Genomic DNA, 17,850 nt, shown 5'->3' with positions numbered 1-17,850 from the left:
CTTTTCCTCCATTCTCCTCTTGGGATTTTGGGCACACACGCACATATACTTAGCATAATTTTCAAGTCCCTGGGCCCAGGGCTCGAACTGTGGTCAGCCATGGTGGGAGTCCAACACTGACACCACCACACCAACCTGCTGGCCCAAATGTAGAAATTCTTAAAAGCAATGTTTGGAAACCCCTGAAGGAACCCCAAGGCTCTTTTAGGATGTCTGTAGTCAACACTGTTTGCATAATACTAAGACTTAATTTGCCTCTCCATTCCCATTCTCTCATGAGCTTACGTAGTTGTCTAGAGGCTACATGACATGTGATGATACAGCTCTGACAGCTAATGAAACGTATGCTGATATATATCTCGTCTTAAAAGGTTCTTTTTCTTTTTTCTTTTCATATACGAAAAAGCTGGCAGACACAGCCCACATAAATGAAAACTCTTCTGCTGCATTGGTGTAGGTGGTACAGTACTGCCACATGACAACAGTCTACAGCCAGCCCTTGGCTGTTGAGATCAGTACCTCCAGGACGTGCTTCACCACTGCGTCCGTGGTTCCAAATAAATCAACACCAGTTATTCCTCTCACGTCGGACTCCACCGCACCAGGGGACAGGTTTTTTTTCCTTAGACCTTTGTAGGGGTAAGGAGTGGGATGAAAGATGCAAACATAAAATTATCAAAAAGAGCACAGCATCAGAAGCATGGGAAGGTACCATCAGACAAACGACAAAGAGAAAAAAATGAAAATGAAGTTCAGAGAGACAAGGGAGAAGAGACTCGAGAGCTTCCGTCTATTTCTAAAAATGTTCTAAAATATCCTAAAATATGACGTAGTAATATTATATTCACTATCATCCCTTCTGCTCTCTCAACAGACCCACTACTAGGATTTTCTTTCTGGAAGAGGCCAATCCAAACTTCTGACATGGCTAACCCCTTCAACAAATCCTACCCCAAGAACTAGCTACTTCAGAGAATTCTCTCTCACTTTCCATTTCTCATTTTTCTCAAAATGTGGTAAACATTCAATTTCCACTTTCAATTTCATAAAATCTTTTTCACCATCATCTCAAAACATTTTTAAAGAAAAGCCATTTGGCAAGGCCACAGCTCAGTGTTTCTCAAACTAGAAGCGTCAGGCAATTCATGGAGAATTTCCAAACTGGTTACGAAGACAAGACCTCCTAATTGCACAACAGCTATCTGGTGGAAGGAAGGAGCTGTACAGCTATGAATTGTGCAAAAAGTGCATGCATACCTTCTACTTGATTTGTGGAAATGAGACAAGGTCATTAAAATGGCATATCCTGAGTACACACATTATAAAATTACAGATCTGAATATATTTTGCCATTCAAACCTTTGGAGGCAGTGCCATTTGGAGGAGTTAGCCCATGATTTGAAAACAAAAGGAAAAGACACCAGGATGAGGAGAGACTTAGTTGTAGAGGAGCTGCTATGGTTCAGCTATACCATCTTTAGAGCTACTTGTTCTAGTCAGAACCAAAAGTATGATAACAATACTTCAACCTTAAATTTCAAAAGCACCTTGTGGTTTTCACAGCACTCTAACAAATATTCTGTGATTCTGACAACCACCCCTTTTTCTTTTTTTTGAGAGGTTTTTGCTATAGGGCGCATGCGCTTGCCAGACAGACAGAGAGAGACACAGAGACAGAAAGCGAGAAATCACTCCCCCAGGGGGAATGGTCACACCGCAATCCCTTCTCCATTCTCCTCCTGGGATCTTGGGCACACACGCACACGCGCCCGGCCTGAGTTTTAAGCCACCAGGTCCGGGATGCGAACTGTGGTCGACTACGTGGGAGTCCAGCAACATAGCCATTACGCCAGCAGTTAACTGCTGGTTCCCCTGACAACCACCCTTTGAGATAAGCAAGTTACGTTTATTTATTTATTTATTTATTTTTGGAGAGGTTTTTGCTATAGGGAGCACGCACTTGCCAGAAAGACAGAGACAGAAAGCGAGAAATCACCCCCAGGGGAGATGGCCACGCCGCAATCCCTTCTCCATTCTCCTCCTGGGATCTTGGGCACACACGCACACGCGCCCGGCCTGAGTTTTAAGCCACCAGGTCCGGGATGCGAACTGTGGTCCACTACGTGGGAGTCCGGCAACATAGCCATTACGCCAACTGCTGGTCCCAACCAGTGGGTATTATTATACCAGTTTATAAGTTAGAAAACAGAATTGGGACTAAAATCTGATATTTTGAATTACTGAAGGAGGGGGAGTGGCAGATGAAATTACCTACCACCTGTAGAATAAAAAACAAAAGACAATTATTTATAATAGAAAATAAAGCCTATCATTGAAACATACAGTAGTTCCAGGCCTAAATTTTGGCATCCATAGGAAAATATGAAGACATGTTTAATGACTATATTTACACTCAGTTTTAAACTTACAAATAATCTCTCTGTTAGAGGGGCACCTACACATCAGCATCGGAGAAGCAAGAACTTAAAAGGCCACAACAGTTTTAATTATCTTGTTTCCTGCCCAAGATGAGCATTTAGCCAATAGGAAGAGAGAAAAAAAGCTGAAACTTAAAAGAAAAAAAAGAAAAGAAAAAAAAGCACTCTCCCAAAGCTTCATAAATACATTATTACAGGGATGCCTCCTTTCACTTATTTCACTTGTCCCTTTAATAGGATCTGTCAACTTTTTCTAATGAGTCGGTGTAAGAAACAGATTCAAAGGAAGATACAAAGACAGACAGCTGTGAGGAACTTCACCTCCAATAAGCTTCAACAAACACATTAAAAGGAAAGCTGCTGACAGAATGGACGCCTTTGTTGCACTTGCGTGTAATGATCCAGGAAAAGGGGAAGGGCAAAACCAGACAGATGAATAGTGACAGGCAGTGAAAAGATACTTAGAGAAGAAATATTTGAGCCTTCGACAAGCCACTCACTAGGACTGAACGACAGATGGAAAATTTCTACAGCAGCTACCCAAATCCAGAGGGGGAAGAGGACACTCTCAGAATGGACCAGTTTAATGTACGCCTCCCAATGGGGACCAGGGGAAGCAGGAAAGAGAGAGGGATGAGGACAGGATTTGGCAGCAAATTAATACTTTTTTAGTAGTCGTTTCAGAGATTGAGCCAGAATTACATGGGCTTGACATGCAAAAGGATAAGCACATTAAAATGATTTAACTGTCAGTTTACTTGGAAGCTCAAGCTAATAAAAGTATCTTCTATACCTAGGCTGTGCATATATTCTCTTTTAAAGATTTTTTTTTTAAACCAGACTAATACAAAAGATTCTGGTTAAGCTAAGCCCTGTGGGTTTCAATGCTCATGGAAGAGGTATTATATTAAGACATAGGCTAATTCCTTTTCCTGTGTTCAGATATATTTGAATCCAAGCAAAAACGATTATACTAATTTCTAGAAAAGGAACAATACATGCGAAAGCCTAACCCAAAACTCCTTCTACCTGGTTAAATACCAAAGCATCTCCTTGCACTGTGGTTAAAGAGTTACTGGAAGTTGAGAGAGATGTGAGTAGATAAAAACACTTAGAAACGGAAAAGAGACCATTAACATTAGTACAGCAAGTTAGCACAAAATTCAATCACATATACTCAGTATAACGATTGCAATGCTATTATATAGTAATCATGCACTTCACACATTCACAAGCAAGAACCCCACAGGGGTCACACCCTCTCCCTCTCTTCTCCGATATAGGGCCCTTAATTCTGATGCAATCATGTTCTCTAACTGAAAACGGTAAAGTATTTCTTGCCTCAGGCATTTCATGATCATCAGTAAGAACCCAACCACCTGACTGCCCCAAACTGCTTTAGTTAGACCACAGGGAACACACTGTGCATGGCCCTTCTCAACCCAGTGCTCTGTAAGAGAATTTAGCCCCAATGCCTGAAAACAACAGTTTTGGGATGTAACAGATTAACTTCTCTGTGATCTATTAATAGAATGGCATTAGCAATACACCTTTCTTGGAGAAACTGAGAAAACAGCTACTCAAAGCACTTTCTGTAGCACTTAGTCTACTCAGAATCCAGAAGAGGGAAGGCTATACCACATAACTACCCTGATCAGCTGGAACAGCATGAGCTGAAGTCCAACCCCATTAGGCTCCTATATCAGAGACAGAGAGGATGCTTTGAATGTGCACACAGTGGGGGGGGCATAGAGGAAACACAGTTAGGTTACAGAGAGAGTGGATGCTAAGCTTCCTGGTACTGGCAGTGAGGACAGGGCACAAGTCACGATGCCTGTGCCTTGCTCCTCCTGTTGGCATGGCTGGTCACATCTGGGTGTACTGCAAAAGGCCTAGTCAGTCTGGCAAAAAACTGCAATGGCAAAGCCCCAGAAAAAGAGAGTACAACCCCAATACAATCTGGTTTATGCCACTCCCTTCTAATCCTAAACCTTTGAAAACTGCAGAGACAGCATGATCTAGAAGCTCTATTATCTAACTGCCCCCATCTCCTCTTGTTTCTATGCTACACGAATGTTCAACAACTGCTATTGCAACATTCCAAACGCTATATGCAGGAATCCAAATTTTTGCCTTACTGGCTGGTAAGAACACCAAGTGTTACATTGACATAGCCACGGTTCCACAAGGGATCTGTGTAAACTTATCACCTCAGCTGTACAATGCAGAAGGGTGATTCCTTTTATCCCAAAGAACGAGGCAAACACCTAGGAGAAGGCCTTCCTATTATAGAATGAAAACACTGTTCAATAGTCTAGCCATTGACCTACTAGAGAACTTAACTTCCAAGAATTTCTAAGGCAACATATAGACAATTCAGCAAGTGCTAAATAAATTTAAGCAGAAAATAACATTTAAAGTCTCACAAAGCACTTCCATCTATTTCAGAGGGACGGTCCTTCCCCTGCACATAAACTTTCCAGTAGCAACTTCTTATAACTTCTCTACACAGCACTAAACATGTAAATCCTCACCTTAAAATCATGATCTATGAGGAGTCTTCAAAAAGTTCATAGAAAATGTGTATTATGAAAAAACCATGCATAGATTTAAAATTTGTTTTGCCCCAAACAAAACCTACACTTTATTTCCATTTTTCCACAAAGTTTTGAAGTCCCCTTCATAAACTGTAAAAAGTCAATATTCCAGTTCTCCAAAATCCACAAATCTAATTTCTAGCCCTAAAAGTCTGCCACTAAAAGGTATTCTAGACAAGGCCAGCCCTGTAGCCTTGTGGTTAAGGGAGCTAGATTCCATATGGCTGGCTGTGATTCAAGTCCTGGACCTGAAAATGTGAAAAACACCCCAGAACACCTGTGTGTGTATGCCTCAAATCCTGACATGATGGAGAAAGGAAGGAGAAGGGACTGTACTGTGATCACATCTCACTGGGGGACACTTTCTCCATCTTACCCTCTCTTTCTGGTGAGCATAGGTACCCTCTGGAAAATAAACAATATTCTGGACATAAAATCATCAATTCCCTCTCCTCCAATCATGCTCCTTACATTAGAAAAAAGCTAACAGGATTTTCCTGTTTCTAAATAAAGCAAAAAGATCCGAGCAATATTCTATTGTCAAACTTTCTATGAAAGACAAATTTTTTATTAGAATGAAAAGTATGATTCTTAATCAAGTCCCTCAATGACATATAGATTTTTAATTATAAACTAATTTAAGTAAAAAGATTTATTCAAATTAAATGAATTTTCTAGAGTAACCACTTTTCTTAGAGACTATCTCTAACAGAAAAACCATCAAAGCAAATTCAATACCCTCAAAAACAAAGATGCTCTTACAAGGGAACAAAATATTCTTAAAAGTTTCCTATTCCAAGCCAACTACTATCACTGCTTTAAGCAATTGCAGTTTTGTGCCAGACATGACCAGGTTGTCCCCTGAACTTGGGCAGCTCACCAGAAATATCCCAAACGCGAACAGTCTGGTCCAGGCTTGCTGATACCACCAGGTCTTCTGAGGGGTGAAACTGAGCACACATCACGTAATGGTTGTGCCCAGTTAATACGCTGCAAGGGAAAACAAAATACAATACCAAATTAGCACTGGTAATCAACAGAATCCGAAGCTAAATGCTTTCCCCAAATCCAGTAGATCCTTATTAATTGTACTTAATAAGGAAAAGATAAGTCATCCTGGTAATTCTGAACTGATAGTGACATGAAAGGTCAGCTGTTCTAATAGCAGCTCTCTTCTTGCATCTAACGCTTTTGTATTTAAATAAAGCTCAGTAGCCCGTATCAGAAATGCTAAGGACCAGATGTGTTTCAGATTTTCTGATTCGGGGAAATATTTGCATATACATAATGAGATATCTTAGGGATAAACAAACGTAAACACAAAATTCATACAGGTTTATATGTACTTTATACCCATACTCTGGTCAAGTGTGGAATTTTCTACTTTTGGCATCATGTTGGCACTCAAAAAGTTTTGTATTTTGTAGCATTTTGGATTTCTGATGTTCAGATTAGGGATACTCAACCTAAATTACTAGTATCAGGAGACCTGAGATTGCATAGCTCTCTTATCAGATTAAAGGCATATTAAATATCAGAACAAAAGGAATATTAGTAATCCATACCAAAAATTATCTGCTAAATTTTAGAAGGATAAACTTCTTACATGACATCATTTTAAATGGCTGTCTCACCTCTCCATGTAAAGTTCTATATAAGGATTTAGCCCTAAACACAAAGCAGGACAGAAGTCTAGACCTTGAATCAGATTTTACTGATTGAAAAATTGAAAAGCAACTAAAAGTTCTTATTCTAAACATCTAGTTATAGGACCTCTTTTCTCTGATAGAAAATTATCAGAACATCCAGATTTCATACATTATTAATAATACTACCTCTATATTTACCATTTTGCACTTAAAAGTATCTATAAATACAATCAGTAATTAATCAGCAGACATGGCCCATGTGGAGAGAGCTAACTGTCCTAAAGAGATGGTTATGATATCTTGCCGAAATGTAAATGGCTATTCATACAAAGTGGCAGTTGCATTGTCTCTTTTTCTTGGATGGCTGGGAGCAGATCGGTTTTACCTTGGATACCCTGCCTTGGGTTTGTTAAAGTTTTGCACAGTAGGGTTTTGTGGAATTGGGAGCCTAATTGATTTCATTCTTATTTCAATGCAGATTGTTGGACCTTCAGATGGAAGTAGTTACATTATAGATTATTATGGAACCAGACTTACAAGACTGAGTATCACTAATGAAACATATAGAAAAACACAGTTCTATCCATAAATATTTTTAAAAAGAAACAGATTTGAGCCTCATGGTTGCTATAGAGAACTTTCAGTACGTGGATTTTCCATTTCCTTCTTCACATACCACTTTATGAGTTCTGTATAATTTTTTGATGTTGTGGTTGTTTTGTTGATTCAGCTAAAAGTGCATCATCCTGAGATTTATTTAATAGGACTTTCTTTGAAACTTGTATAATAATCTTTCTGAGGCTCCTGTCTCCATGAGATAGATAGCTTATTACTCTGATATTCTTTAATGTCTTTTACAAAGGCAAGTTGCCACTTGTTATTTTTGCTTCTGGAAAATAAAGATGTAACTTATAAAAAAAAAAAAGAGAGATGGTTATGAAACATTAAGGCTCTTTTTGAGCCTTCACCCCCTGCTTTACCAGACACAGGTTCTAGACTGCCAGTTCCACACTCGGATGGTCTGATCATCTGAGGCACTCAGAATCCATGGATACTCCTGAAAGAGATTCCAGACAAACTTGTGTCAGGCTCCTGGAGCAGTTTTTCTCTTTAAGGGATAATTCCATTGCCTAACACCTCAGCTATATCAGCAAAGGAGCTGCTGCTTCTGATACCAGGCGGGCTGTCTTCTCTACCACTCTACCCGTCTTCCTCAATTTTACACTTGCACCTATGACATTTAAGAATATAAACCAGGGGCCAGCCAGTGGTGTGGCAGTAAAGATGCTGGATCCCACGTGGCTGACTCTGTATCAGTCCTGGAGCCAGGAGTGTATGCCCCAAATCCCCAAAGTAAAATGGAGAAGGAATGATGGCAATGGTCATCCCCCTTAGAGGGGTTGGGAGTACTGCTTTCTCATTTTCTCCCTCCCTCCCTCTTCTCTCCCTCTCTCTCTGGTGAGCACCCATATTCTGCAGCAGAAAAACAAAAATGATGGAAGCCACACAGAAGCATAACAGATCTGAGAAAAAACACTCTAATACTATAATATACATTTACTTTTACTTTTATATATATGCATGTGTGCATGTACATTTATATTTATGTATAGTTAAACCTGTCAATTAAGATCCTATGAAAGGCTTTTCTTCCTTTAACTCTACTGACCTCTCTGTGACCTTCCAGTTTCAAGAAGTTTCCAAGTCTCAGTAACCGAAAACAATAGAATAGAGCCTAGCAATCATAGTACAAGGCACAAACATATTAGAAAAAAAAAGAAAATGAGATTTTTCATAACTTTCCAGGTAGATAGCAGGAATTTTCTGGAAGTCTTTATGATAATGACAAATAGTTCCTACCTAATAGATTATTTCACTGAGTGGTTACCATTGTAACCACTGCAAATGTTTCCACTGCAATATTGTCATTTTCTCCTAAAAATTTTTAATGCTAAAAATGGAAATAAAGTATACTTGATAAGTAAATTCTTGGTTACTTCATTATATTATTTCTTAATTAAAGAAACTCATTTTACTGATAATCAAAAATAGTATAAGTAAATTCAGAGCATAGGATTATAAGGAGATCCAGTTAGGGTGGGCTTAGATAAGGAGGGTGGGAGTCTCTGATCTGTTACTTAGCAGCTAAGCCTACTATGACAACTGACAGCACACAGGTAGTAGGCCTAGCTAAGGGAACGGCCTCCACCAGATCCTAAAATCCTAGGATAGAGGGACATGATTCTTAATTCTTCAAGGTTTATTGGCTTATCAAAATGGCATGTTTGCTTGACTTTCTTCAGTACATACCTGTTACTTACTAGTAATACCCTACATGGGATTAGCCTGTAAAATTTTGTTTGCTAGCTCAGCAAACCCAAGTCAAAATCCCACTTTTCCCTGAGAAGACAACTTCCTCACAGAGCCCACTGAGTCCAGTGAGATTAGATTCAGTGTAGCCCTGAGTGCTACCTTTTACTGAAGGGAACAAAGCAGAAAGGTCAACACCACAGAAGTCCTAGAAGAGTCATACCAATGACATAATGGCATACAACGTGTGGGTTCGTGAGGGTCAAGCAGATTACTATCTGGAAACTGAAGAACATTCCCAAAGTAGCACCACCATGGCTACTTACGTGGTGAAAAAATGTGGTGCGGATATAATCTAAGTGCCCAAGCAATGTGAAAAGGCAGCGCCGAAGCTTGTAGTTCCAAACCTGCAAAGACAGAAATCCAGCTAAGAAACAGGAAACAATGGTCTTGGGCTTTTGAAAAACTCAGAGGTTTAAATTCACATTTTAGCATTTCTAAATAGGTAGGACCATTGGTAGGGAGTCTATTGAACATTAGAGAAAAAAAGATCCAGGATAAAAATAAAGGCTGGGCCAGCAGGTGGCGTAGTGGTTAAGGCACTGGACTCCCACATGGTAGACCATAGTTCAAGTCTTAAACCCAGTAACCAGGCATACGTGTGTGCATGCCCAAAATCCCAAGAGTAGAATGGAGAAGGAGCTGCAGCATGTCTATCATCTCTGGGAAGTGATTTTTCTCTTCCTTTCTCTGTCTCTCTCTGGTGAGTGTATATTCCCTACAGCTAGCTAGCTAGCTAGCTAAATAAATAAACAAACAAACAAACAAATGTATGTCGACTGGGCAAGCAGGTGGCATGGTGATTAAGGCACTGGATCCCACGTGGCCAGTAAGTCCCGGTTCAAGTCTTGGATTCAGCAACTTGGGAAACACAACAAGCACAAGCACATGCATAACCAAAATCCTGAGAGAATAATGGAGAAGGGACTCTGGTGTAGTCATCCCCACAGAGGGGTGCTTTCTCACTTTCCCTCTCTCTGGGTCTCTCCTTGGCAAGTGCACACACCCCACAGAAAATAACTAAAAAAAATAAAATTAAAAATAAAATTAAGGTCAGATAAGCAATAGAGGGATAAGATTAAAGAAAAATTAAAGATAAAATTATGGGAAGGTTTTTTCTTTCTTTGGCAAGAAACCATCTTTGTTTAATAACAGGAGTCAAAATACTTACACAAGACACACTAAACATTTAACTTGAAACTCTTCTTTCTACTGTACACTTTGTGTTAACCCTTCACTTATTACCTTAAAAAAGTGTGCCAGATATCAAGACTTCCAAGGAAACAATAATATAACGTATAACATTATCTTCTTAGATTCCTAACTGAGAGGTAAATGACACCCACACATTTCCCTCTGTATTCATGCTCACGCAGACTGATTGCAGCTCATTGCTACAAAAAGCACTATACAAATTACAAAAAGTCTATCATTTCCTGTAACAAATTCACATGGCCCAAAAGTTAGATCTTTGCAAACAAGGATGTAAGCTCCTTAAAGGCAGGGTCCTTGTTCACCACACTCAACATTAAAACCTTAGCACATAATAGAGTAGCTGATACTGGGTAGGTTCTCAGTGAGTATGTTTGTAGTGAGAACAGGTAAATACCATGAAAAGTGAAAGCGTTCCAATGCCTTCACCTCCATCTGTTTGATCATCTATATGCAAATTACAGGTACACAGTGGAGCTTCACACAAAAATTAAATCATACCATAAAAGCTATATTTTTTTTTTGAGAGGTTTTTGCCATAGGGCGTGTGCACTCACCAGACAGAGAAACAGAGAAACAGAAAGCGAGAAATCACCCCCCAGGGGGGATGGCCACGCCGCAATCCCTTCTCCTCCATTCTCCTCTCGGGATCTTGGGCACGCACACACACGTGCCCGGTGTGAGTTTTAAGCCACTGGGTCCAGGACATGAACCGCAGTCGACTACATGGGAGTCCAGCAACATAACCATTACACTAACTGCTGGTCCTATAAAAGCTATTCTTTAACTAACTCTTCCCCAATACAGTTCACTGTTTTAAACTTTCATATTTCTAGTTTCAAACTGTCTTTTTTTTTTTTTAGAGAGGTTTTTGCTATAGGGCGCGTGCACTCGCCAGACAGAGACAGAGAGACAGCGAGAAATCACCCCCCAGGGGGGATGGCCACGCCGCAATCCCTTCTCCTCCATTCTCCTCTCGGGATCTTGGGCACGCACACACACGTGCCCGGTGTGAGTTTTAAGCCACTGGGTCCAGGACATGAACCGCAGTCGACTACATGGGAGTCCAGCAACATAGCCATTATGCTAACTGCTGGTCCCTTTAATGTTCTCTATCAAGCTCTAGAACTATGAATTCAGAAAGACCTATAAGGTTTTTAGACCAAAGTTTGGCTATTTGCTGGGCTTCCTAACTTTGTGAATGAAGATTATATTAACACTATATTCATCTGGACACAGCAAGCACTATAATGATCCATAGACATGACTTTTCTAGATAATCCCCCGTTTTATGAAACTTCTCAACTTTATTAGTCATATTAAAACCACGGCATCGTACACTAACACCCACCTGCTAATTAATAAAGGATTTTATTTTAGAAACAGTTTTATTGAGAAATAATTCAAATACAGTACAATTTATTCACTTAAAGTATAGAATTCGATGGCTTTTAGTATACTCACAGTGGTGCGACCATCACCACAATAAAACCCTGTATTTTGGAACACTTCTTACTACCCTAAAAGAAGATTATACCCATTGGCAGTCATTCCTCATTTCCTCCTGACTCTAGACAACCACTAATACACTTCTGTCTCTATAGATTTACCTAATCTGGACAGTTCACGTATATGGAAGACATTCCTTTTTAAAAATATTAAATCACTTTGGGAACCAGCAGTTAGCATAATGGCTATGTCGCTGGACTCCCACGTAGTTGACCGTGGTTTGCATCCCGGACCTGGTGGCTTAAAACTCACGCCAGGCGTGTGTGCATGCGTGCCCAAGATCCCGAGAGGAGAATGGAGGAGAGATTGTGGCGTGACCATTCCCCCTGGGGGGTGATTTCTCGCTGTCTGTCTCTCACTGTCTGTCTGGCAAGCACATGCGCCCTATAGTGAAAACCTCTCCCAAAAAAAATAATCACTTTGGAAAAAATACTTTTTTCCCTTAAATGGTACATAACCCTGTATTTTGGAACACTTCTTACTACCCCTAAAAGAAGATTATACCCATTGGCAGTCATTCCTCATTTCCTCCTGACTCTAGACAACCACTAATACACTTCTGTCTCTATAGATTTACCTAATCTGGACAGTTCACGTATATGGAAGACATTCCTTTTTAAAAATATTAAATCACTTTGGGAACCAGCAGTTAGCATAATGGCTATGTCGCTGGACTCCCACGTAGTTGACCGTGGTTTGCATCCCGGACCTGGTGGCTTAACACTCACGCCCGGTGTGTGCATGCGTGCCCAAGATCCCGAGAGGAGAATGGAGGAGAGATTGTGGCGTGACCATTCCCCCTGGGGGGTGATTTCTCGCTGTCTGTCTCTCACTGTCTGTCTGGCAAGCACATGCGCCCTATAGTGAAAACCTCTCCCAAAAAAAATAATCACTTTGGAAAAAATACTTTTTTCCCTTAAATGGTACATAGTCTGGGCCAGCCAGTGGCATGATAGTTAAGGTAGCTGGATTCCATATGGCTAACTACATGGTTTGAGAACCCAACTGATGGCTTGAAAGACACACCAGGCATGTGTGTTTGTGGCCAAAATACCAAGAGGAGAAGAAAAGAGAAGGGATTGCGGTGTGGCCAGCCCCATGGAGGTGCTCTCTCACTTTCTCTCTCTTGCTGTCTCTCTCTGGTAAGCACAGATGCCATATAGAAAATTAAAGAAAGAAAGACACTCAGTCTCTTTTCTAAAACAGATTATAAGAAACCCAAGTTGGGTGAGGTGGGGGTGTGGTAGTTAAAGTGGCTGGATTTCAATTGGCCTACTGTGTGATTTGAGTCTGGGACCCAGCAAACTGAAGTCAATACTGGGCATGAGTGTGTGTCTCTCTGGTAAGCACAGATGCCATATAGAAAATTAAAGAAAGAAAGACACTCAGTCTCTTTTCTAAAACAGATTATAAGAAACCCAAGTTGGGTGAGGTGGGGGTGTGGTAGTTAAAGTGGCTGGATTTCAATTGGCCTACTGTGTGATTTGAGTCTGGGACCCAGCAAACTGAAGTCAATACTGGGCATGAGTGTGTGTGTGCCGGGGACCAGCAGTTAGCATAATGGCTATGTCGCTGGACTCCCATGTAGTCAACCACGGTTTAGGTCCTGGACCCGGTGGCTTAAACTCACACCGGGCGCATGTGCGTGCATGCTCAAGATCCCGAGAGGAGCATGGAGTAGAAGGGACTGTGGCATAGCCATCCCCGCTGGGGGGTGATTTCTCGCTTTCTGTCTCTGTGTCTCTCTGTCTGGCAAGTGCACACGCCCTATAGCAACACCCCCCCCCCAAAAAAAAGTGTGTGTGTGCCCAAAATCTTGAGAGAAGAATAGAAAAGGAATTGTGGCACGGCCATCCCCCTGGAGGGTGCTTTCTCACTGTCTCTCTCTCTGTCAAACACACACATTCTAAAGCAAATTGAAGAAAAAAAAAAAAAAAGAAAGAAAAAGAAATCCGAGTTAACCATTCTTGAGACTCAATGTTCATTACTACAAAATAACAAATCCTATACTAGAAACATTACAATAAGGGGCCAGCAGGTGGCATGGTGTTAATGAGTTGGACTTCCACATAGCCAACTGTGGTTTGAGTCTCGGATATGGAAGCTTGCTATCTCACTTTCTCTCTCTCTCACTGGTCTAAATATTAAAATTGAGGGGTCAGCAGGTGGTGTAGTGGTTAAGGTGCTGGATTCCCACATGGCTGACCACAGTTCAAGTCCCGGACCTGGCTGCTTGCTTTCTCACTCTCTCTCTCTTTCTCTCTCTCTGTGTGTGTTGCTCTGGTCAAATTAAAAATAATAATGATGAATAAAATAAAGAAAATAATAATGAAAAAAATATTAAAATCGAAATAAAGAAAATCTGATATCACATGTATATTTACTCCCCTTTAATGACTGCTTATTAGCTGTACCATAACAGGCAAATATCTGAGCACTAAAGACAGCCTCTCCATGGTGTACTCTCTCTTCTTTTCTGCTCCTTCTCTTGCCTTTTCTCCAAACAAAACTAGTTTCTCAAAGGTATCTAGCTATGACCTGCTTTTCATCTCTGTACCTGGAATGCTTTCTTACATATTGTGACTCTCTCTCCATCGTATCACTCACCAAACTACACAAGCTATTAGTTGGGCATGTCTTTATCTCCCATACTAGAATAAAACCTCCTTGAGAACAAAGCTATTTTTCACTGGGTTTTGAATTCCCAAAAAAGAAAACAGTGCCTGTTATACAGGAAGCATCCGATGTTTGCTGGATAAATGCCTTGCATACTGCTGTCAAAAGCCCAAGTTCTGTATGAATGATTTGCCTCTAGTTTTAGTCTCTTCCAAAATCCCCAAGCCTTCCCACACCCTTCTGACCCTAATTCCCAGTCAGACCCTCTGTACCTTAATCTTATAGTCGTCTCCTCCAGAGACAAACAGTGGCTGTTGCTTATGGAAGTCAATGCCTCGCACTGGACCTGGGGGAGAAAGCAGGCAAAGCATGTTAGAGACTTTCTAATCTCTAACACGGTACCTGCTCAGAATTCTTCAGTTCTATCCTTCCACGTTCTTTAATCCTAAAAGAATCCATGTCACATCAGGCTTAAACTGTCCCAGAAGACAATAAATACTCATTATCTCTTTCGACTTCTTCCTAGAAACTATCTTACCATCATGTTCATCAAATTTGTCAATGAGGGTACACATCCGATAGTCCCATAACTGGATGACCCCATTGTGTAAACTAGTCAGGATCCAAGGTCTTTTGGGGTGAAAACTGAGCCCTGAAACACAAAACAAAAAGAGAAAATGATACAATGAGCTACCATGATGTCACCTCCTGTCAATTCCTGTAAGAGCTAGGTTAATCTCAGGTTCACTCATGCATGTGACATGTCTGATGATTTTTATTATAATAGATGCTACACATTGTGATCTTGTTGTTAGGTGCTGGGTTTTTTACATACTGGTGGACTTTGTCCTAGGAGCAGTTAAGTTACTTGGAATCAGCTGAGGCTTGCTTTTAGGTTGTGTTACAGTGAGTACACGGTAGCCGTCAGTCAAGGTGCAGTCTGGAACCACTCTCAAGGTAAAGTCTGCATGCGGTCTCCATGTGATACCCTGTAATGTCTTTCCATTTTGACTGGCGGGAACACAAACTAGCCCCAGCCCTGTGTGAGCTCTAGGGACTGTTCTGCCTTCTCCTTCCCAACACTTCTTTTCTGATGTGCGTGTGTACATCAGTGCTCAAAGGCCTGAGGGAACCTCTTGCAGATCTTCACTGTTCTCCGTGCAGTTCCCTCTTCTCTGACAAATTCTAGCAACCTTTGCTTCACTGAACTCTAAACTATATGTTCTCCAAGACCACAGGGTTTTTCTAACTTTCTTCACTACAGTCTGGAGAATGTCTGTAATTCACCTTGTTTATCTCCTTTCTCTCAAAAATCATTTTCCTGTACTGCCTTTTTGTTGTTCAGTGTCTGAAAACCTTGTTTCACACATTTTTGTTCAGTTCTGTAAGGTGGCTGTGTAAGATGGGAGGGTAATCTGGTCCTCAGAGGTAAAAAATCTATAAACAGTTTGGAGTGTATCCTTTCCTATTTTTAATGCAGTTTTGTGTAAATATATGTCTTACTATTTTCTAAAAATTGGGATCACATTGTAACATTCTGCAAACTTGTCTTCTCACGTAACTATGTTATATAGATGGTACTATATATTAATGCATGTAAACATAACCTCATCCCTTTCAACAACTGGAAGGTATAAACATGAAATTTTTAAATTATTCTGATAGTTACTTAAAAATTTCCTCCAATTGTTGGATGTCATGGGGACCTGTTGAAGATACTGCCACACATAACCTAGTCTATTTGCATTATAACTGGGTTTTTTTTTTTTTTTTTGAGAGGTTTTTGCTATGGGGCACGTGCGCTCACCAGAAAGACAGAGAGGGACAGAGAGATAGAAAGCGAGAAATCATCCCCCAGGGGAGATGGTCACGCCACAATCCCTTCTCCTCCATTCTCCTCTTGGGATCTTGGGCACACACGCACACACGCCTAGCGTGAGTTTAAGTCGCCGGGTCCGAGACTTGAACCACAGTCGACTACATGGGAGTCCAGCAACATAGCCATTATGCTATGCTAACTGCTGGTCCCCATTATAACTGCTTTAAGCTAAAGACCTCAAAGAAGGATTGCTCAGCAATACAGCATGGGTATTTAACATTTTGGTAGATGCTATTTATTTGTAAAAACATTGTATTAATATACAGACTGTATCAATATACAGTCTCACCAAGTTTATGAAGAGAAAGAAGAGCTGAGAATTTACCTATTTTGCACACATTATCTACTAACATAGAATGTTTAGTAGTTATCTGTTACTTGTTTGTTTTACTCATCTAGGACCAAAAACAGTTAACTTGTATTTTTACATTTCTTCCATTATTAGTGAGATGGAGTTATTTTCACTATTTATCAAATATTTACATTTTTTTCTTATAAATTATCCATTTTCCCTTTAGATTGTCCATTTTTTTCCCTTTATGATTTATAGGAACCCTCATTAATGGGTTTTAACTCTCAACTATTCTAACTTTATTTAACAAGAAATTAGGAGACAAGGCCAGTTCCATGGCTCAGAGGTAATGTGCTGTTCAAGAGAAGCCAGAGCCCCTACACAGTGACCTCCATTCAAATCTCTGGCCAGTGGGACCAGCAGGTGGTGTGGTGGTTAAGGTGCTGGACATTCCCACGTGGCCTATCGCGGTTAGGGTCCTGGATCTGGTGGCTAGCTTTCTCATTTTTCCACTCTCTCTCTCTCTGGTCAAATTAAAGTAAATGAATGAATAACATTAAAAAACAACAACAACAACAACAGAAAAAAAAAAACCCTCTATTAAAAAAAAAAAAAAATCCCCAGCCAGTCAGCCAGAAATGGCGGGCACACGTGCAGGTGCCCAAGATTTGACAGGTTAGAAGACTGGAGGAAGGGGAATCACAGCATGACCAGACCCTGTAGAGGGTCCCCATTTCTCCTCTCTTTCTCTCTCTCTCTTGCTCTCATGTTACATGCACTCTATCATGAATAAAACAATAAACTAGGAGAAAACGCAAGTATTATGGAGATCTGTTTCAACCATCCAAGTTCATGTTATTATTTTTCTTTTCCTTTTTTAAAATTTATTCCCAACCTTCCTCCTTTTCCTATATGTCATATATTTTTTTTTGCTATAAGCATGTGTGCTCACCAGAGCAAGACAGAGAGAGATAGTGAGAAAGTATCTGCCATGAGGGATGTTCATATCACAATCCCTTCTCCTCTATTTCTCCTTTTGGAATTTTGGACACACACACACACAGCGTGTTTTTCAATATGCAGGATCCAGGATTTGAACCACAGTTGGTCATGTGGGGTCCAACTGCTTTAACCATTACACCATTGGCTGGTCCCCCAGATACTCTTTTTTTTTTTTTTGAAGAGGTTTTTTCTATAGGGTGCATGCACTCGCCAGAAAGATAAAGACACAAGGCGAGAAATCACCCCCCAGGGGGATGGCCACACCACAATCCCTTCTCCTCCTCTC

General features: G+C 40.6%; 1 protein-coding gene across 2 annotated transcripts in view; it reads right to left on the bottom strand.

Moving 5' to 3' along the window:
- The window catches only part of COPA (coat protein complex I subunit alpha), a 51,866-nt gene that overhangs the window by 32,031 nt on the left and 1,985 nt on the right, over positions 1-17,850 (bottom strand). For both annotated transcript variants that reach the window (XM_027768421.1, XM_006168828.3), the window contains exons 2-7: positions 14,930-15,043; positions 14,664-14,737; positions 9,321-9,401; positions 7,665-7,741; positions 5,916-6,025; positions 520-629 (exon numbers count right to left, since the gene is read on the bottom strand). In XM_027768421.1, the coding sequence (XP_027624222.1) occupies positions 520-629; positions 5,916-6,025; positions 7,665-7,741; positions 9,321-9,401; positions 14,664-14,737; positions 14,930-15,043 (566 nt within the window). The remainder of the gene's footprint in view (positions 1-519; positions 630-5,915; positions 6,026-7,664; positions 7,742-9,320; positions 9,402-14,663; positions 14,738-14,929; positions 15,044-17,850) is intronic.

This window comes from Tupaia chinensis, unplaced genomic scaffold, assembly GCF_000334495.1.
Source record: "Tupaia chinensis unplaced genomic scaffold, TupChi_1.0 Scaffold146187_1, whole genome shotgun sequence".
Classification (NCBI taxonomy): domain Eukaryota; kingdom Metazoa; phylum Chordata; class Mammalia; order Scandentia; family Tupaiidae; genus Tupaia; species Tupaia belangeri.
The sequence above is the reverse complement of the archived record's forward strand: the minus strand, read 5'-3'. Positions and strand labels throughout refer to the sequence as shown.